Source organism: Vanessa atalanta, chromosome 11 (assembly GCF_905147765.1).
Source record: "Vanessa atalanta chromosome 11, ilVanAtal1.2, whole genome shotgun sequence".
Classification (NCBI taxonomy): Eukaryota; Metazoa; Arthropoda; class Insecta; order Lepidoptera; family Nymphalidae; genus Vanessa; species Vanessa atalanta.
In genome coordinates, this window is record NC_061881.1 from 1,059,072 (window position 1) to 1,082,810 (window position 23,739).

The following is a 23,739-nucleotide window of genomic DNA, read 5'->3' on the forward strand; positions in this document are numbered from 1 at the left end:
GCTTAGGAATTTCTTTCAAGACTTTTTCAATGTTTCAATACAAATATTTTTCTTGGTATTGCTGAGGTTTAACTAAGACTATTAGTTACCTATCCTAAAGGGATTGTCTTTTAAATTGGAAACCATAAATATACATCGAATTATTATCAAATGACTGGCAGTTCAATTAATCGTATGTAAACAAGATTCTGAACAAACTTGGCAAGTTTCGGCACGTATCTAATCTATTTGTGTGTTATTGGCAGAGAGGAAAGAGCGCCTGCAGCGAGCGCCCTTTGAGACGGCGCTGCATCACGCCGGTGAGTACGACCTTTGTACCTTTTTACTTTTATTCAAGCGATTTTATGGATTATATATAACTATAATATATTATAGCTTTTTTAATAGATCTATTCTTATGTTGTTAAAATAGTCAAAATGGGGCTGATTTTTCCAAGTTCAAATGTTGACAAATTTCTATGTATTAAGGGTCTCAAATCAAATATAAAATATGGTTCACTTAGGCTCTTATTTTTATAAGCGCATTTGAGTCGTCATCATACAAGGTTAATCTTAATGAAGAGCTACCGGCTCGGAGTATATATTGTACAGAGAACTACCATTAAGACAGTAGTTCCACTATTTAATCAATCAAATAAATATAAGTACATGTGATAATCATATGAAAAATATACAATATTTAACTGTATTGAAGACGTCTTCTAATAAGCTGATTTTAAATGAAATGTTCAAACTCTGAATAATATAACACTACCGTTTTTAAGCCAAGTTAAGCTTAATAATGCTGATGTCTATGGGTGGTGGTGACAGTGGGTGGTAGTGATCGGGTGGTCCATTTGCCAGTCCGCCTTTCTTGACATAAAAAACAATATGATGATGCATGTCAGTAGTTTCATACTGACATTATTAAAAAAAGTGGTATATTATTATAAAACTGTCTTTAAGAGTGGTATCTTAATAGACTTTTCCTGTTTATTTATTCAGAACGTTTCTTATTTAAGATCAAAATATAAAGTTTAAATCTAGGTACTTTTTTTATAATAAATAGTATATTTATTTAGATGATTAATAATTAGTCAACACTAAACTTGTGACGGATAAAGCCCAAAACATATTTGATCGTTAGTGATAAATAAATCCTTGTTTTTTAACAACTCATCGCTAAGTAAGATAGTGCTAGTCTGTTTGATGGCATTTTATTTTTAATTTTGAATAGATTACGATTTCTTGGTAGATAAGAATATTAATATGGACCTTAGAATTTATTATTTTAATGTAAATTTATTAACATAAGAATTATATCAGTTCTTAAATATATACAAATATGAATTAAAAATAGTTACTTTACAAATCCTGACCGCGTGGAATGCTAGCAAGAATGCTAGCAGCATTTCCCCATCCGATCATCTGGGCATAAAAACGAATCAGCCTTAGATATAAAGTTAGAAGAATCGATCTAGTTATTAAAAAGTTTGCATAAGAACATCATATCTAGTCACTTTCGTCGGAATAAAAAGAGAGCATTAAAGTCTCTGTGACAACACTATTCAGTAGATTCGTTGATTTTTAAATTTATGATATTATGATATTTCGGCGAACCCCTATTCGTTATAACGATAACGTTTGACGTAACACGCATGTATGTGTTATGCCATCGCAGCTCGTGTTACTTTCATCGACTCTGAACTGTAAACCTCGTACACGTAAAAGTTTGACATTATCTGCACGTAAATATATTATAACATTAAAATCAATTTAATATTTACACGTAATAGCCAATTAAACAAAGTCAACCGTTAATGAAAATAGACGCTATTTATAGTAATTTGTCAAAGCCCGGCGCTGAAGGGAGGGGCTGTCCTTCGTTGTAACGACCAGAAGTTAAATAGAGATGGGCAAATTCAGGTTTAGATATGGTGACTTGTATACGTGTAATGTTATTAGACCATTCATAGGCGATATTAATAATATTAATCTAGCTAAATTAAATAAAATACAGGAAACAAAGTCATCTATTGTATACATTTAAATTTATGTTTTATTATTATGTTAATTATAATTATGATTTAGTACTCCTATTATGAATCATATAATTAAAAAAAAAAAAAAAATTAGATTTCCACGGAAAAAAATCATTTGAAACCATCAAGCTTCCTGTAAGTGCCATTGCTACAAAGTTAAAATCATTTTAGATGCTCTTTAGACATTTAACTCAAGTCCTATATCAAATACATTATTTAGAGATACTTTTAAAGTGAACTTTGTGAATTGAATAATTTTGGAGACGATCAATGTAAAATTTAAAGGTCGCGTTTCTTATGTAAAGTTGGAGTGATATTTCTATTCAGAAGATTCGATAATTTTTAAATAAAAATAAAAACTTTCGCCGGCTTCATGTTACACACTTCCGTCCCTTCTAAAGAAAAAAATGTTACACACAAAAAATATTAACATAAAAGTCATTGGATTCTATACAAAAACAACATACACAAAATTACTCTGTAACAACAGTTTAAATCTACGAACAATTATTAGAAACATTACAACAACCAAACTACTTTCTTGTTTAACGGTCTTCGTAAAAGCCGAGTATCAAAATTATAGTCAATTTGACCTAGGAATTAACTTCGTCCTCGTAAAACAACGTACGAAATATATGTTTGACATTGACAGTTAGAGTTATTTTCCGCTACGATTGTTTTGATCGTTTAAAATATTACTTCTAGTCGTTATATTGTGTTCGCTTGAAAACGAAATTAGCAATGAGTATTTAAGCGAAACACAGACGTACGTTATTATTAAATAACGCAATGTTAATTAGCTTACAGGCAATTAATTTTAACTGACTAAGAATAAATTCTAGGCTCAATGTATCTATTACTAGCAAGCAAGTTATTTTTTGAATTTTATCAATAATTTCTTTGTCGAAATTCATATCTGGTATTAAAATGAACTAGAAAAACATTGAAATATAATATTTGATTAAAATTTGTAGAAATTTATAAATTAATCAATATTTTTACTTTTATATAGATCCTTTATTTCTATATCTAGATCGATTAATAGTTTATGAATTATGATTAAGTTTGAGGTTCTAACGGCAAAGAACTAAAAAATAAATCTCTTGTTTAAAGAGTAATTATTTTTAATAATATTATGTAAGGAAATAACCATGATAGCTATTTTTAATTTAAATTTGGAATCATTTTGCTTCGTTCATCTTAATCTTTGCGAAATACGAATTCATGAACGTCACACAAGATGGCCGCCGCGTCAACTAAAAATAATTTACCCGCCAAAACAACATGTCACAGCGATCAAAGAGCGACAGTATATCGCACTAAGAATTTAATTGTTTCTTTTGAAGGACCACGTTAAAATAATAAAAAACTTATTTGTTACGTTTGGCGAGACTGATATAGTTTGAGGAATTGTGATTTTTGTCTGAAGTTGAATGTAATAACTTCTATGTGAACATAATTTATGGAAGTGATTAAAAAAAACCTTGTTCTTTTTTAAATGTGCTAATTTTTCATTTTAAAAAAGGAACACCGACGTTGCGCTTTCTCGAACATCAAAAAAACACTGCGATCCATTTACGAAAATATAGTCTATTGTCGTAAAAAATGTAACGTTGTTGATGATTTTATACGTTTTTTCTGTAAAACGTAACGTAAGTGCAATACGTGCCCTTGGCGCCCAACCTTGTGACGTCACAGCCCCGCCCTTCGTTAGCTAAAAGCCGTTTAATAGCATTGACTTACCGTTCCCTAAACTAGGAAGAGACGAGATTACCGGCACAAGGGCACACGTTATCATTATTAAGGGCGAAGACGCGAAAATAAACTTAGTAAAATGTATTTAGATTGTAACCGATTAAAACGTAACATAAACATACTTTGTTCAAGTGTTATAGGACTTTATTAAAGCTATCGTTAAATTGGATTATTGATTCTACAAAGCAGAACCGACGATGACTCAATAGTTGTTATATTTCTTTAATGAAATTAATTAATTTGGACATTAAATAAATGCATCATCTAGTTTATCAGTCCATGATCGTCACGTTTAAAGTTTCATTATAAATTCAAGATGCCTTCAATAGAGAAATGCATTGAATATACATGTCTTGATATTGGTTTCTTATTGAAACCCATTTTATCTAGAAGTAAATCAGTACTATACGTTATATTTTCAATTGCTTTGCCTATAAATGTTGAAAGTCTAACTGGTTTTTTTACTACATTATACATCCTGAAAGGTGTTATTGTAACGAAGAGTGTTCTGATAATAAAACCCTGTCGAGATTTGGTGAATTACAGTTCATACATCATTTAATATATTCAAATATATTGTTCCGTGCCCTCAAATATTACAATGTACTTACAGCACATTAGAGTTTTGTGTAAGCCCAAAGGGTGGATTGTCGGTGTGTATTATTAGAACAATTCATGAGTGGATCCCCCTTAATAGAACCCACGCATCAATACTTAAAACAATCTTAAATCAGCGGAATTATTTGATTTCCAGACCACGAACACGGAAAAAGAGTCACGATATTAACACAACCGACAATAAAGTTTACAAAACAATAGTCTGAAATGCGTTTTTACTAAATGGTTTCGTGGATTTTCTTTCATCAAATTACTGTACAACAAAATTTATATCCATCCTGTGTCTTATAAAGAAAATTATCAGTTTTTAATTCGTGGGTTTTTCTTTAAATTTTATTGATATACAGTGCAGGTGCAATAATTACCAGACTGTATGCACGATGTCGCCGTCCTGAATAGTAGCGTCTCACCATGCGATGGGAAAACCTTAATCGTTCGATACCCCATCGTCTGAACGCCCCATTAAAACTCCCACATTTATGTAAATATTTGTTTTGTAAGGTTCATAGCATTTTGAATGAGCTGGCATAAAATTTAGGAAATGTTTTATTTGGACTTAATAACAATAGTTAATTTAAGTTATTTTTCTTGATTTTTTATTGTATAATATAGGCAGACGGCTGGTCAAATAGGCCTGATGGTCAAATAGGCTGGTCAAATAGACGGAAGTGATCATCTCTGTCCATAGACATTACCGCCGTTAGGAAGTTTAACCATTTCTTACATCGCTAATGCGCTGGCCTTGAGAACTAACATGTTAAGTCCCTTGTGCCTGTAGTTTGTAGGTAGTATACAGGCTCACTTACCCTTCCATTTGGAGCAAAACAACGCTAAGTATTGCTACTCGGTAGAATATCTGATCATTGAATGGTACCTACCCAGACAGTCTTGCCTAAATCCTTACTTTTGCGCAGTTATACATTTTCCGTAATAATGTTGTCTCTGATCAGATCAGTCAGATGAAAATCAACCCGCAGCTTGCAAAACCTAGTATTTCGTAATGTTGACGTGAAAACATACGGAACGTAAAATTTTCAAAAACAAGTTCTCATTATATTTCGTGTTACGAGTTTTATTACGAACACAATAGATGGTAATAAAAGCGAGAGACGTTGTCCAGTGCCGTCGGACGACGTTCAAAAACGAAAATAGAAGTTATATACAAAATAATTTGTTTTCGCCACACGATGTATGAATATTTCGAGGTGAAATTGTTTTTGCGACCTTATTTTCACAAATTCGTGTCACGAATAAAAATAATTTAGATATTATTTAATCTTAATCGTGAGTTATATTTTATCATTTTTAAGAATCCTCAGTTAAACTTCAGAATCTTCATACTTTTATAATGTCTAATAAATTTTGTTTTTATTTTTTAATTTCACAAATTTAAGTATCGTATATTTTACGAGTATTTAACATTTATATACCCGATTTATTTTACCACCTATTAATGTAATTCTCACATATGTTGTTTATGAAACAAGGTATATAATATTAATTGTTAGTTTCAGTTTTGAAAGTGTATTTTTTTTCAGTAAAAAGAATTGAAAATACTTGGGCATCGATATCAAAACGTTACTAGTTAGGATAAGTTTACGAATTTCGAGTTCTTTATGGTATACGGACTTGTTAAACTTGGTAGACTTGGTAGACGTAACTTGTTCTGTCTATGTATATATTGTTTATAATAGATATTTCCGCTTTGCAGCGCCATCTAATACCGAGCATAGTATAAAGCCTGCTCCTTGAAAAAATACTATTTTATTTTTAATCAGTCAAACGGTGTCAAAGTCTATTTGTCACAAACAGATACCAACATACATTTATATTTATCATGGATAACAGAATATCTGAAGAATGAAAGACTACAGCGACGAATGTAGGTAAAATATTGTAACGAATTAGAATTTTTATTACAATTTTACTAGGTAACGATGCTCTTATTGTCACCAGCGTTTTCTGAGCGGGCGGCGGTCATTGAACTTTCTTTATTTTTAAGAAAATTAACACCCACATACTCTTGCATTCAAAACAGACGCAACTTCACGACTCTTTGTTTCGGAGTTTGTCTTAAATCCTTATATTTTTAATGTTTACAAACACATGTTTTTAGGTTTTGAGGTGATAATTAAATTCAATTTTGTGTTTTTGCTTAATTTAAAAGTGAAACAAAATATTTATTAATGACATTATCAGATATCAAAACGTAGTATAAAGTGTTTAAGAGGTATATACAAACATATGTAATTGTCCTTTCACATTTGGGAATTTTTGATAAATATCCCTCGATGAAACCTCACCCCCACAGTATAAAAATTTGGGAGGTCCGTTCAGCACAAAGTCACATCCCGCACTGATATATAAGGCGAAAGGAGTAGCTATAGCGCGTATACTTTACGTAAAAAATCCTTAAACAATATTAAAAAAGATACCCTTAAAAAATAAGTCGAAGGTTCTTTGATATTTAATTTTGCAATGTAAACAAATAATATCTTGTAAAGCTAGGAATTAAATGTTAGTAATATTAAATTCAGAGGGTGCTTTGTATGAATGTTAATTAATTAATTTTATATTACTTATAATTATTTTTATTATATTAAAAGAAGAGGAATATATATATACTTTAATATATATTATTTAAAATGTTTTTCCGGTAACATAATATGAAATATATCCTAATAGTTATTTACGACATAAAACATAGATATCGAACCACATCTTGGATTCTGGATTTCAAGGTATATTTCTATGACGTCATAGAATTCTCCATCGCTCGTAAAGTAAGATGGACCATAAAACGTGTTAATGATTTGTATCAAATAAACAACATATGATCCAGTTTCAAACTCTTCTCGTAACGATTATTAATTAAAACTTTATTTCAAAATATTATTCGACGTCTCCTAAAAATATAATGTACACAGCTGAGAAACATTTAAACGCGCGCAACTTAATGTACAGATTAGGTAACCCTTTTTGCATTGGAACTTCAGATATTTAACCGGTTTCAGATACAGTTACGGATACGAAATTATTTCGAAAAACGTGTCCGTCTACGGTTTCGGATAGATTTTTATTTCGAATATCTGATGGCTTCAGTTAGTTCCATAAAATGTTTGATCAAAGACACGCAAAACCTGTGTGAAGATACGATTATTTTTATTAAAGAAAAATACTCTTCCTGTGACTCTAAATCCTCAGTACGTTCCTCATACATTAAGTACACATTTAGACTATTAGAATTCATTCGACAAGAAAAAAACCTTTTTCGTAAATATATTAATAATATATAAAAATTTTTGAGAAATATATATTTATATGTATTTTATAAAGATGTTCGTCTTTTTTGCCAAGATGCCTCTGTACTGGCCAAGTTTTGTAGCATATAAGTAAAAGTAAAGTTATAGTCTTGATGAAATGAAGATATATTACAGTATAAATAAGCTTATTAAATTAACTTAGAAATATTCATACTATGAAGTAATCGTTTGGGTATTATTGTGAGATTTAGATATCTGGTTTCCAATACTTAAAAAAAAAGTTAAAGTTCAATTTTTTTTAAACTAAGTGTCCCGTCAGGAAAGATCGGACGTGTCTAAAACACGTCATAAGATTTCTACAATTTATAACTTACACACACACACATGTTATAAAATATGAATATATATTTATATAGCCCTTATTTTGTTCATATAAATGGACAATAAAAGGAAACTTAAATAAAACACCTAAAATAAAATATCATTTTTTCTGATTTTATTCACTTTCACTTTTTCGCTTTACGCAAAAAGATCAGTCGTATTGTGAAGTGTATCTAATAGATAAATTACCATACCATCTATACTAATATTATAAATGTGAAAGTAGCTCCATCTGTCTGTCTGTTATGCTTTCCCGAAACCATTTCAAGTCTCAACAGCTGACAAACCACTAAAACGTGAGCGAAGCTGCGTGCGGTAACTGGTGTTGTATAAATGGATGGACTTGTAAATTTACGAAAATAATGATTCATTGTTGTTTTAATATTTCTACCAATTATTTTATTGCATGTGATATTTACTAACGTGATTAAAAGTAAACATTAATTAATGATCATGTTTTGCGCAACGTATTAAGCGTTTGCTTGCAATATTATTTTTGTTTCCATCTCTACTATTATGTTTTTTATGAATTTATCTTCATTATTTAGTTGTAGTTTAAAGGTAAACTTTATCGAGTTTCATCTGAATGATTTGTCAATTTAGACCAGCTTGAAATCAACTGGTTTCCCTCGAGGTAGCTGATCCGTACAACAACCACTAAATTATCATGAGCTTAATTTGTGTTTATAATTCATCTCGTGCTCGGCGGTGAAGGAAAACATCGTGAGGAAACCTGCATGTGTCTAATTTCAAATGAAATTCTGCCACATGTGTATTTCACCAATCCGCATTGGAGCAGCGTGGTGGAATATGCTCCAAACCTTCTCCTCAAAGGGAGAGGAGGCCTTAGCCCAGTAGTGGGAAATTTACAGGCTGTTAATGTAATGTTAACGTATTTAGTCGTATGGGCTCACTAATATTGACATTTTAAAAAGTAAGCACTTTTGAATCGTTACGATATTATCGTTACAATATATTCCGAAGAAACGTTACGTATATAACGTCAAATAATTCAAGAATACATTAGCTTAAAGGATGATAGATACAAAAATAAATACAATTCAACATAAAATCCTTACTATCAGCGATTATAGAGCTTTGAATTACTACTGTATAATAACTTCAGCGATATTTGAATATGTCATTTTCCAACTGGTGGCCACCCACAATTAATTTCCTCGGTATGTTGATTACAAAAGACTTATATAAGAAAAATTAATATTACATAAAATATGAACGACACTTTGGTCGAGTATAAAAAGTTTTGTACAACTGAATAGTTGTCACGAATATGTAATCTTTAGTCGACAATCTGTGTAGATTGTTCCAGACTGGTTAAACGAACTGGGTCAAGTAAAATCGGACAAAGTCAGGGCATTGTCACCCGTGAATTTGTTTATAAATACGCATCACCTTGTATCGCGTATCGTTTGTAGCCACGATCAGAGGACCGTGCGGCACGCGCTAGGTCGCTTATGACGCCCAGTCTTGGCTGAGGTTCAAAGTTTGGTTTAAGGGAGAAGCGAAGCGTATAGATTATAAGTTTTCTAACACACGATTTAATTCGCGGTCGTTGTATATTTTTTCATTTTAGCCGCCTAGTATGTCTAGTGTCTAAGTTATGAGAACTTAAATCTTTCTGGTCGTGTCAAATTGGCGAGGAAGAGGAAAGAAAAGAGTGCATCTGTGTTTGTGGGCACATTTGTGCACTATATCTTACTATGTATTTTAAAAAATAATAATGATGTTCTTTATACATATATAATAAGTTTGTATTTTTTTTTCAGAGCTTATTATTATATTTATTGTCTATTTGGTGTAGTTGATTTAATTTTCAATTCAAATTGGTTGGCCCTTAACTCGGGCGTTCCTCAAGGCAGCATGCTTTGCCCTTTCTTATTGTTTAATTTCATTAATGCTATTGCGACTTGTGATTGCCGTTATATCGTTGTATAACTATATTGTTGCAACAACTACTGTCCGTAACAGAGAATTAAAATAGGTTTATAACTGAGCTAAGTGCTTTGGTGTTGTAATTTAATTAAATCTTAGGAATAATTATTCAGCCATTATCAAACGTTATATTGATCAAAACACATGCAGTGTCGAATATACAATTCTAATTCAAGAAACTGAAGATTTACCAAAATCAAAATATACTTTATTCAAGTAAGCTTTTACAAGCACTTTTGTATCGTCATTTAACAAACTATATTAAGTAAAGCTACCACCGGTTAAAATGTGGATTCTACCGAGAAGAACCGGCAAGAAACTCAGTAGTTACTCTTTTTCAACATCTAAAAATACGGTCATGTTAGTTAAATACAATTATATATGCATATTATATATCCTGCCTGGAAGTCAACAAGCATAACTCCACACTTTTTTGTCATCTATATAATCTTGTATCGAATAATATTCCTTCATTACCAAAGTATTTTTTACAAATGATTTGAATTTATGAAACGGCAAAGTTAAAATGTCCAAAACAATTAATGTAAATCATTTACTTTAACCATTGGACCAAACATTATCATACGTATCGAGAATCGCTCGCCTGTTTGTAAATAAAGCGACAGCTGACAAAAAGCACATCGCTCTAAATATAGAGTGGAAAAAACAATTCCGAATCACGTCCCAATTGAGCTCTATGTTATATAATGAATATCACAAACTATAATCGAGACACAAAAATTATATACACTTGTCATACTTTGTCGAATTAGTATATTTGCATAAGGCATCGCTTATAATTGATTGTTAAATAAAAATTAGTATTTTTAGTGTTAGTATTTTTACCAAACGTGTGCTAAATTTTAGTTTCTCAGAAACGCTTGGGTTGAACTTGTTGTAATCCAATTGCAAACTTTGACCCACATGCTAACGGGTGCAGATAAATAAAAGTGTGTTTAATTTATCAACTCGAATTAGTGTACCCTTAGGTCGGGTGTTCCCTCAAGGATTATTGTAAATATCTATACGTCATATTGTGGAGATTCTGGTGTTGAAAAACAAATTACCGAAACTTAATTATGGCTCCCTCCTCGCTGCACTTTCTTCGATACATATGCCTAGCTTGGTTAAATATATTATAATATATTTTCACCATCATTAATGTTGCGATCGAACGGTTAAATCACCTTTTATAGTTATTCTTTTTGTTTAAATATATTAATGATTTGGAAGAATTGTTTCTAAGGGAATAAATCAACTTATATGACGTCATAAATTTTGAATCAATGAAAATAATAAGTGTTTTATTTCCTACGAGGCAAAGGTTCTCATGAGGAGGTGTTATGGAGATTATTTCAAAACATTACTCCAACACAGCTCGACTACAAATATTGCGGAAAGTCATCCGTCACACACAGGTTAAATACAACAACCGACTTCGCCAATTTTGAAAAATCCAACTTAAGCACATGAAAATTCAGCGATCTTTGTCCGGGTTTAATCTATACAATCTTCAGTACGTATATAATTTAATTCAAATACCGGATTTAATATTACATACGAAATAATCTGCGCATTAAAATAGAAAAAAAAACTCATTGTTTACTTGAAACATTATCCGGGTAATCCAGGCACGTTTAAGGCATGGTTTATAGCTAAGCAGCAAGCACTAATGAGATTTGGTGACGAAACAGATCCAATTAATTCGAGGCGCCTGAGGGTCGCACTCGCGTACATATACATATGTTGAGTAGGTACATACGTGAATTATACAGGGTGACTAAACATGCATGAGATTTGACCTTTAAACAATGTTTATAGCCTTTACGAGACTATTGTTTTATGTAACTTGATAGTGTGTTTTGTGAACACTATTCGCCTTAGATAGTTCTTTTGTTATGTACACTTCGATGCTAACAAAGGGATATTTACTTCTATTAATTACAAGCTAATACATGTCATATTCAATGACACTGTCCACCTTTACTGGGGAAAAAGCTGTTGCGCCCGTCTGTGACACCCACTCATAAGCTATTGTATCGCAAAACATCAATTGTTTTGTTAAAAGGGTAAGGGAGACGATGTAATTAACAGGTTCAAGATAAATCACTATAAGCCATTGACAATGTGAGGCGTTGAAAAAAAAATTCTTACAATGCCCGTGTCTATGCAAGGAGGTTGTATCAATATCTGCTCGTCGGCCTTCCAGATCTATCACTAAATAATTCAATGACGTTGCAATAAATTTTAGTGTACTATCTGGTACGCAACGAACATTCGCATTAATTATTAGATTACAGACAACATTGATACCTTTTTCCATGGGCGGATTTCCCTATAGTCGAGGTCGAGTAGTAGTCTGGGGCGTCAAAATTTAGTTGCAAAGTCAATAAATCCTCCCAGGGGCAAGGTATCAGAAATATTGTATTTGAATTTGTTAATACAATATTGAACAAGGGTAACTGCTTAGTTTCTGGTGGGTTATTCACAGTAGAATTTGAATACCGAACCGGTGGTAACTTAATATTTATTTAATACAATTCTGTAAAGTAGTGATTCAAAAGTGCATGTCTATGATACAAAAGTATATTTTGATTGTGAACTTCTTCACTCGGCTTTTTCGATTGGAGTGAAAATGTGAACTAGAGTGAAGACCGCGGATCGCCAGATGTAGAACATGCTGCGTCTAGCCAGTTGGACGATGCTGAAAGCGGAGAGCAGGAAGCTTTGGAACATTTTAGGAGAGGCCTATGTCTAAGAAAAGACTGATTGTCTAATGCTGATGTCTTTCTGGACTTATCTAGTGTCGAAAAAATTTTAAAATTAAAATAATTATTTATGATTTTCTAAATATATATTTGAAACAGCCTTTATAGCATTTCAATGTAGGGGTTGCGACTGACCTCGCTATTACAGTATGATGTTTAATTATTGAGACAAGTTTTCGTGCGTTCATTCGGAAAATATTCTAATTAAATACGTGTTTAGTTGCTCGTGTGTTAAATGTGGAATATATATTCCACGAACTGCTGTACAAGCGAATACATCCATGGATTTTACACACGGGTAAACCTTTTTAAAATCCTTGAAAACGCAATTGTATAAAAAATAATTATATACTTCACGTACAAGAAATGTCTAGTCGGTCGAAATGGGTGATACCCATCCAGACATGATATAACTAACTTTTGAGATTTTATTCAAGGTCAAACCCATTTTTTATTTTTATTCATATTTGTATATATTTAAGGATTTGTTAATAATTCTTATGTAAAAAAATAAATAATTCATAATAGAGAAGTTCAGCAGTAAGTACATATTTTATATACCAAAGCGTTTTGTCAAGTTTCATTTGTCAACCCACAGACTAATTTAAAACAACATGAGTTAAGGTATAATATCAAAATCGATATTTTTAAAAATAACGTACTGTAGAAATAAAGTTGTACCGAATCTGTTAGTACCCTTTTTCCTATAATGCAATGTCTAAAATAATACTGAAGTAATATTTCCATTTCTCTGAAAGGACGAAACGCAACAAGTAAGAGACCTGTTGAGTTTGCGTCAACGGTCCTTTATACGTTCGAGAAGTCTTCGAAAATTGAACGAGATGCGGTTACTTACAAACGTTCACATATATAAGGAAAATACCATACACCGTTAGATATTCTTGGTCCCAAATCGAGAATTCTACGAATAGAAAGTAACATTGGACATCTCTCAGTACGCTTGGTAGAATTTGTAATTTTGAAAATGTTTTAATTGATTTACAAAACTGCTGTCACTTAGTCTCTTTCAATTATAAAAAGGCAATATTCAAGGTCATATTGTTTTTACATTTATACAGTTTCAGTTTTTATTATCCGTCACGGTTGAGCATTAATGTCATTCTTTAATTCAAACTTCGATCCACAAAAGCAATAATTCAAAACTCACAAAAAAATACGCGACACAGCCGATCATTTTTTAATATTTTTATTTATAGTCATTGAAACAATCTTGATCACTTGCGTTAACGAAGCTCAATAGACCCGAGTGCACTTTAAAGTAACCATCGATTACCTTCGGGGTAATAAAAGAAATAAAGTGATTACTGAAATATCAATAGACTTGGAAATACAAATAACGTAGAACTAGATGAGGATGACATTCTCCTAAACGATTCTAGTCGCGGTGGTCATTCTCATCAGAGATCCAACTGCGCAGGAGATATGATTGTGGACAAATATGTGCAAACGGGGGTTTTGCCCTCTTATCTCATACTGAACCTCTTAACTCATATCTGATAGGATGGATATCTGCGGGAACCAATATACGTTCCTCCCAAGGCACTAAATATAAACACAAATTTCTCAGTTTTTTATGGTATAGCTTGGTGGACGAGCATAAAGGCCATGGGGCCTGATGGTAAATGGTCACCACCACCCATAGAGAATGGCACTGTTAGAGATATTAACCATTCGTTACATCGTCAATGCGCCACCAACTTTAGGAACTAAGATGTTATGTCCCTTGTATCTTACACTGGCTTACTCACCCTTCAAACCGGAACACAACAATACTGAGCACTGTTGTTTAGCGGTAGAATATCTGCTGCCTTACCACCAAGTAAAACTCTTAGTAGAAGAACTTGTAAAGTTCTATTATAACTAATATTTGACTTGATTTAGGAAACCGGGTTTCAAATTCTGCATCCTTAATCATCATTTTATATTAAAAGCTATATAATTTGATAGAAACAGCGACTCCGCGTTTCCGGTTTCATTCATGAGGCAATGTTTCGTTTCTATAATTAATTTATATATGTATGTATGTAATTAGTAATTGAAGTCTTTGATTTGATTTTCATTAAGGTTATATTTTATATCATTGATTGATTGATTGATCTATTCAATTTAATTTGCGGGTCTCACAATGACCTCCTTTTCTTTTTTCCTTCTTAAACTAGCAGTTTATATTTGGTATAATCTTATAGAATTACATTATTGAATCAGGTATATTGATGTTATTTTTTGGCTTATACATGTACTTTTTAATCATGTGGTTGTTTCTTGCTAATTGCAAGGGCGATGCAATTGCTATAAGAATACAATTATAGTAGAAACTTGATTCCGTCCGCGTGGGAGGGCCGAGGGGATGTAGGTGTTGAGTACCGTTTGTCCTTTTCTGCATCTCGGAAAATGTTAGGGCAAAATGTCATAACAAAATGTCAATGTCGAAATAAGCGAACTCACTTTCTGATTGATAAAAAAGGTTTGTTTTGTATTTTCATGATTAAAATTTGAATGATTTAATTTTTCAGGTTATGGTTGCTTCCAATGGCTGCTTCTCATGTCATGCGGGGCTGTTTACGCGGTCTGCGCTCTCAGTACGACCACCCTAAGTTTCGTGTTACCTGCTGCAGAATGTGACTTCAACCTTTCCTCCAGCGACAAGGGGAGACTAACAGCCACACCACTTATAGGTCAGGAAAGAGTTCTATGTATAATAGAGTAATTCTTCTATGTATAATTTTAAATAAGACGTTGTTATAAATGAAGATTTTCAGTAGGTATTGACAATTAAGGATTTTGATTTGGATTGAAAATTTCTAAGCTCATTTTTATTTAAACTTGGTAAAATATCTGCGGAAGTGTTGTTTCATTTTTATCTAATAGTCAAATGCGAGCTAGAACATTTGAATTTTTCAATATTTTCCAATTATTTGTTTGATAAAGGTTCACACCATAACGAATAAACATTGGCGCTGTTGTAAAATTAACCATACCTTACGTCGGCATTTCACCGCCAACCTTGGGAACTAATATGTTATGTTCCTTGTGTCTGTAGTTACACTGGCTCACTTACCTTTCAAACCGCAACACAACACGCTTCTGCCAAACACAAAGTGAAACGTATCTTTTCCCAATTATGGGAAATTCCAGATTTTTACTGTACAAATATTATAACAATAAATAATGCCTTATTATTTGCTATTTCCAGGTATGTGCGTCGGATCATATTTCTGGGGCAACCTGGCAGACGCTCGCGGGCGCAGGAAGGCCATCATTGGTGCGCTTTTACTGGACGCTCTTGCGGCTTTTCTATCAAGTCTGGTGCAGTCCTTCCCTGCATTTTTGGCTTGCAGGTACGTTGAAATAAGTTTGTTAAAACCCAACCCAACCCAACGAATACAACATCGTAAAGTTTATTGGACAATATTTAAATGTATTCGACATGTAATTTTTTCGTAAGAATAAATTTGTGACAGGAAATTAAATTACAACATTTAATAGCTAACTAATTATTATTCCTCCTTGATGTCAACATAACCATTGGTTTTAGATGTTGTTATGTTGCAGATTCTTCTCCGGCTTCGGTATAATTGGAGCCACTGGTCTTATATTTCCGTACTTCGGAGATTTTCTCTCGTTACGGCATCGAGATGTAATGCTGTGCAGGCTCGAGGTTTTCTGGACCTTTGGCACCATTTTGTTACCAGGTAGTTATTTTTTATATTAATCTTATTAAAATATATATATTTGTTGAAACAAATAATAACTATCAATAACTTAAAAGGAATTATGACGTCATTTATTTAGCTGTAATTTTATCAAGTTTACGAATCATAAACAATTGAATATCTCGAAGTATGAAATGATAATTCTGAAACTAGAATATATAAAATTATAAAAGAGGTAGAAGAAATCCAATGTGAAAGTTATTTTTAATTACAAATTGTTTGAAAGTAATCTATTTAATAAAAATCGTAATGGGAAGACTGCACTTCCCATCATCATGAAGTGTGTGTATCGATGTCACGTCGATGACTGATAAAAATATGATTATCGATATAGAAAAAAGAAAAGCATTGTGGCATGAACATGAAGTGGCACTTAAAGATAAGAAAAATAGCAAAAGACTACTTTTAAAAAAAATTTTAGACTCGATACTAGAATAAAAGACAAAGATCCTTGATCATTCAAAAATATATAAATAGACCATTGTTAATCTGAATAAGCTTTCATCTTTAATAAGACCCTTAGTTATTTTCCAAAAAATGTGATATTCGCTGTCTTCAACTTGTTCTTTTTAAGCCGCACGTAATAATAAGATTGAATTATGGCCAAAACAAAGTTAACTATATCAAAAAGACTGTTCAAAGTAAAGTAATCAAAATGTTGTTTCATGGCGATTTTTAACACGTACCGATTTATTTTGTGATAAAGTATTCAATCTTAGAACCAACAAACATACATTTATAGCTACTATCTTCTACTTCTTTCGAATACTTCTCTTTAAATATGATTTTCCATACTGAATAAAGATACTATATTCAAAAATAATGTTCACAAAAATCTTATGACGCCTTATGACGTCTAATCTATTTTCGCAGCCTCACTTTCTACAATCCATTAACAATGGCCACCGTTACCAAAGGTTGGTGTGTCCACAAGTTTATTGTTCACATTATTTATAGGTATCGCCTGGCTTATTATTCAAGACCCTCGTTTCAATGTCACGGCTGAGGGCGCAGATTTCCAGTACACATCTTGGCGGGTATTCGTTGCTGCCTGCGGAATTCCCAGCCTCCTGGTTGTACTACTACTGCTGCCTTTCCCTGAGAGTCCAAGATATTTACTTTATGTAAATAAAGCTGAACAAGCGCTGCAAGTGCTGCAGAGGATATTCGTTGTAAATACGAGACTAGCAGAAAAAGATTTTCCAGTAAGTGGTCAATTAAAATATAATCAATTGCTTGAGACAATTACGTAACACTTACAAAGAACATTTCTTAGACTATCATATAAAAAATGTGTTTATATAGGAAATCTCTGTATAGGATTTAACTAAATTTACTTAGTGCGAGTGCTTTGTATAATGTACAAGCCTGTCTGGGTAGGTACCATCCACTCTACACGTACTCTACCCCCAAAACATCAATACTTAGTATTTTTATGCTTCGATTTAAAGAATGAGTGAGCCAGTCTACAGGAGGCAAAAAACAAAACATCTTACTTCCCGAGGTTGAAGGGACATACATGGTGTAAGGGTTTGGTAATATTTTTTACAGCGCCATTTATAATGGGCGGTTGTGACTACTTACCATCAGGTGGTCCATTTGCCAGTCTGCTTAATATTTATCACTTTAATAATACTAATTATATCAACCACCAGGTAGAATCAATGATAAGCGTCTGTGATGGTGAGGAAGAAGAAGTAGTTTCAGCTGACAACAACGGCAACGAGACTAAGTCTCCTCTCACTTGGAATCAGAGGTGGAATGCTTTCTGGAACAGAAAGAAGATGCTGGTCACTCCACCCTATATAGGACTTTTGGTGCTCTGCTGTTTTGTAGATTTTGGACTAATGTTTAGGTAAGATATCGTTTCTAGATACTACACATGTATCAAAGTTATAACAAGAAGGAAAAACCAATTACATTCAATAAGTAAACAAGCTGACACATCATTATTAACATTTGTTACTCCAAAAGGTATGTTTTGAACATATCTTTTGTAAAATCTTCAAATATGGCCCTATATGTCATATGGTAATCGGAATATTACAATAATTGCAAAAGTTCTAAGAAGATTGCGAGGAAACTAATAATTTAGATCCCTTCATGGTTTTTACAATCATCCAAGCAATTTTTGGGATCATTGCTACATTTTAAAAATCCTACGACCTATTTCTTTAGTTTATCTAGAATTTAATTGAATACAATTTTTGTAATATTAAAATCAATACTAAAAACTACGTATTAACCACTAACTGTGATAAAAATTGAACGTTCGTTATATGTGTTACAGTTACTACACATTGATGATGTGGTTCCCAGACCTGTTCGAGAGGTTCAGTCAGTTCTCGTCACTCTTCCCCGGCGTCTCAGCCGGTGTCTGTGAAGTTTCTGCTAATGTTACTAGAACTGAATTAATGGTAACTAATATTTGAATTTTTTCATATTGGAAACGAAATTGAGGACGGCAGTTATGAGGTAGCGATCTATGTAGCTTTTAATACGTTATTACGTTTCAGGGAAAACAAGAATGTCCTCAGACAATAGACGATACAGTTTATATTCACACTTTAGTGGTCGCGCTTAGCTGTGTACCTACGGCCTTATGGGTCGGTCTCACTATCAACTGGATAGGAAAGAAACCTATGCTTGGTGAGTTTAAACTAATGTCAGTTACAATTTAAGGCTACATTATTTACACGCCGGTAAATAGTGTTTGAATGTGAGGAAGTTTTCAACAATTTACGATTAAGTTACAAAGTGAGTTATGAAGAATCTCCCATCTGGTTAGGTACCACGTGCTCATCATATATTTTACCACCAATCAGTCATGCTTATTTGTGTTCCGGTTTAGAGAGTAAGTGGGCCAGTGAAACTAGAGGCCGAAGATACATATCACATCTCAGAGCCCAAGTTTGCTGGTGCATTGGCGATGATCCAAGTGACCAGATCCCATTAGGCGGTTCATTTCCTAGTCTCATGATTGATGACAAAAAAAAGATGGATTATACACATGAATTAAGCACATTAAAAGTCAGTGGTGTTCCATGGTTATAGGCTATAATGTTTTGGATTCCGTTAATCATTACCCCTTTTGTTTATATGATACCTAGCAGCAGGCAGGTAACGGCTAATATTTATATGAATTCATGTAAATATAAAAGTGAATACATGTATTCCTTTCAGTTTTCATGTTGATCAGCTCTGGGCTAGCTGCCCTCGGCTTAAACTTGGTGCGTTCGTCACTCCAGAACCTGCTGCTATCATGCGTATTTGAAGCAATCGTCAGCTGTACAGAAGCAGTGTTATTCTGCGTCATATGTGAAATATTTCCCACTAAAGTTGCGTAAGTATCGATTTACTTACATATTCTAAATCGAATACGGAGATATATGATTTACACGATGTGAAGCCAGTTCATCTAATAAATATATTCTTAATATACTCCTTACCACGTTTAAACATGGAACTCTTCCAAAAAGATCACCATTAACTAAAAGCTAGTTCTGCCATTGGTGATGTTATTAGTTATCAAAACGATCGTGATGAATACAATCATGGTGCTTTTATTAAAAAAAAAATGTTTTGAAGTCATACAGATCTCTTTTACAAAAAATAAAAAATCTATCATTAAAACTAACACAAAAAATTAAGAGATTTGCCGCTACAAAGTATTGGATTTCGCTTAGTAGCTTTTATTGAAGAAGCACCATGACAAAATCAAGTAACAATCAGTGCGGCCTGAGTAGTTTTCATTTAAATGCTTTCAATCGAGGAGTGCGACTAAATTGAGAACGAAATAAGTCTAGCTAAGATTATAAATGAAAGAGAAAAAGATAGGTTGAAATAACGTAATGTAAAACCATATTTAACATAAAAGACCTGAGAGACTTAACCTGACCTGAGAGAGAAGCCTAGAGCATAACGCTTTATTCCTTGTGTGACGATTGTAAGCCGCAAAGTTCGTTCCAAAAATAAATTATTAAATATTTGTTAGTTAAATAGTAAATGTAAGTATTTCCTTAATAAGTATGATTTCCATTGTAGTGCGACGGCAATGGCGGTGACAGTAATGTGCGGGCGAGTGGGCGCCATCGTCGGCAACGTGGTGTTTGGTGCACTCGTCGACCAGCACTGCATCGTACCCATCTACATGTTCGGCGCGCTGCTCATCAGTGAGTATAACTGTCATGAAATGTAACCCGTATCGCCCTCTTCTTCATTTGGCTCAGCACCGACTAGCGAGTATATCAGTCACGTAATATCGGATGTATGCTCTATTACGCATAGCTTCACAGTAGCTATTTGACAAACAATTCTGATTCGTTCGGGGCGTTGGACATCAGTGAGTATCTAAAACACGCCGTGTCAATTTTTAGGATTAATGGTTTTTTACAAGACGCTTTTTTCCAAATATTTAAAATCGTCCTAATACTTTACAATTCTTCTTATTTACAATACTTTATTTTAAGAATATCAATATAAAATTGTACCAAATCTATCGCAACGCGTTACAATTGGACGCAAAAGGCCGCACCAATGTTTTTATTTTTATAGACTTTTTAAAACTATTTAGAATCTATGAGAAAAGTAGTCCAAATTGGCAAATACATGTTTAAATTTACAATAGAAGCATGAATTTTCAATATGTTTTTAAAAATTGCAGTACAATTTATATAAATGAAAGTTTACTAAGTAATGAAATGGTCTTATTAAAAGAACAATGAATACTACTATTAATAAAACTTTTACTTTCAGCGAGCGGTCTACTCTGCATCATCCTGCCGAAGAGCACGCGACCCGAGCGGCCGCAGTAATGTCTAACTGTTATAATTTTATCTCTGTAATGATAAATAAACTAGGCTACATAAGCAATGTTTAATTTTTCTTTTCATTTACTTAATAATCGATACCTTACTATAGTCATAGAATACAAATCATAAACTTACCCGCTGAGTTTCTTTCGGTAGTTCCTCTCGGGTTTGGGGAGTTTAAATTTTACCCAATAAGTAAGTGTAGTGCGACTATATTGAAAAAAAAGAATTTGATACTGTTTTATTTGGCAACTGGATCATTTGCTCACTCAAAACTGACTCTCATAAGACAGGTATCAGCATTTGTACACAATTTGGAAGGTTATTTAGATAATAAATAGAAAATAAATTGCAATGGGTTTGACATTGGTTCTGAACATGGTTCTGACAGGGTAATACCATGTAGGGTGGACCATACAATACGTTGGAAACTGGACTTGATATTTATCGTCGTATGTGGTCCACTCATCAACATGGAAGATATATATTTATATAATATAGATATTATATTATATATACCTGTACGCAAACACAAGTAAACTATCTATCTCCTCTCTCTTATAATCTATCTATCTATCGGGATAGGAGTTGAATTTCAGATGCAGGGTTTTTGAGAAACGGGACCAGACATCACAGGATCACTCTTATTTTTTACTTTACCACCCATTTATAACAATCATATTCTACAAGAGCAATACGTAGTGTTTTTGTGTTTCGCTTGATGATAAAATGAGCCTTTTCTTAGTTCAAGATTAGTAATGGAAGCGGTGCCTAGCTGATAGTCCTTAGGATAATCTACCTACCTACTGTAAGACAAAAAAAATTACCCCCAAAAATACCTCTTAGCTGGCACTGAAAACATTATATCAAATGTTACTCCTAGAATAAGTGTCTTTCAGAAAATATTCTATTATGTAATATTTAAACACGTTAAAGTTTTTTTTGTATGTAAATGAAATAATTAAAACCTTTCAAGATAATCATAACGCAATACATTTTAAGGAAGACAATAGTAACAGATGAATTAAATAATCTGTGTAATACGTATATTCATTTGTCAGCGAGTAGACTTTAGTACGACGTTCTAAATCTCTTTAAAATTCCAAGGATCCTTATCTAGCTTAATGAAGTAACTTTTTATAATAGCGTGCATAATTAGTTAACACAACGAACTCCGTGTGTTGTATTTAAATATTCATGTCGGAACCCGGCTCCCGATAGTCCTATTACCATTTGAGTGAACATTATTATCGATTTGTTCGTATTTAGGGTTCCATTTACAATTAACTTAAAATAACGATAATTAAATTAAATATTTAGAGCGCGATTTAAAAATATTCAGCGCTATTTATAGGCACATAAAGTAGCTTACTCTTAGAAATTATTTTATTAATGATAATAATTATGTATCGTATTTAATTTATTTAAGTACCTATAATACTTTATTTGTGTATTTTTTTCATGAATGTGTCATATTTTAAACAATTAATAATTATATAACATTTAAATATTGCGTCGAAAACGAATTTAAGACGGATTAAAATATTTTTTGTGACAGTTGATGTAAAATCAATCAATTACTAATTGGATAAACAGCAGACTGTAGCGGTCTGGTCGCGTATATCGAAGGATCCTTTGGAGCAGACAAGTCTTAGAGTGAAGATACCGTAGGGCAATCTCCGGCCAGTTGCACCGAAGACCTGAAGAAGTTTCCAGGTAGAGAGCGGCATAAGTCTAGCATTGGATGATAATGACTAATTAAGTTATAAAATAAACTTTCTAAAAATTATTTATTTCCACTACGGAACCCACGAAAAACTACACGAAAAAAATCGCTTATCTAATTTTCCACAATTACCATTTTGTCAGAACCAAGTAAAGTTTTTCAGTTTAGTTCAGGTAATGCAAGAATAAAAATCATTATTACATAAATATGTCTTTATAAACTTATATAAATAATTTACTTCACAGAACATATTTTGCTATAAAATATGTGTTTAATAAGGGGATTTTAATAAGAGTTCGTTATAATTGAACTTTCAAACAAATATTTTCAAGTTTGTTTCAAATGTATGAATGACAATAAATGCACTATAAACAATAATCAAATGGTACGTCCTTAGTTATTATTTCGGTGATAATTTAAAGAAAATACAAATGGCGTTACCTGGAAAATATCTCGCGAAAAATCAAGATTTTTTTGAAATATATGATGGTAAAGATATTACTGTTTGGAGTATCAACAATCACCAACTTGAAGACAAAGTATATACTTATGACGAGGCTATTGACTTAGCAGGTAAGGGTCCTAATTTCATCGGAACATATTATGTAATTTTTGAAAATCTTGCTTCTCTTCAAAGTATAATAATTCTCCTTAGCATATGCCATCCTTTTAATAATTGTCTTCTATTTGCGACGCTCCTTAAATTTCT

The 23,739-nt window shown here is 32.6% G+C and overlaps 1 protein-coding gene across 1 annotated transcript in view; it reads left to right on the forward strand.

Annotated features, from left to right (window-relative positions):
• LOC125067396 (synaptic vesicle glycoprotein 2C-like) overlaps positions 1-21,372 on the forward strand; it is a 42,403-nt gene extending 21,031 nt beyond the window's left edge. Inside the window, exons 2-12 of the mRNA XM_047675974.1 lie at positions 246-299; positions 15,294-15,455; positions 15,974-16,118; positions 16,333-16,472; positions 17,451-17,698; positions 18,149-18,348; positions 18,784-18,910; positions 19,010-19,142; positions 19,677-19,836; positions 20,538-20,665; positions 21,249-21,372. Of these exons, the coding sequence (XP_047531930.1) occupies positions 246-299; positions 15,294-15,455; positions 15,974-16,118; positions 16,333-16,472; positions 17,451-17,698; positions 18,149-18,348; positions 18,784-18,910; positions 19,010-19,142; positions 19,677-19,836; positions 20,538-20,665; positions 21,249-21,307 (1,556 nt within the window). The 3' untranslated portion in view covers positions 21,308-21,372. The remainder of the gene's footprint in view (positions 1-245; positions 300-15,293; positions 15,456-15,973; positions 16,119-16,332; positions 16,473-17,450; positions 17,699-18,148; positions 18,349-18,783; positions 18,911-19,009; positions 19,143-19,676; positions 19,837-20,537; positions 20,666-21,248) is intronic.
• Positions 21,373-23,739: the final 2,367 nt, after the last annotated feature.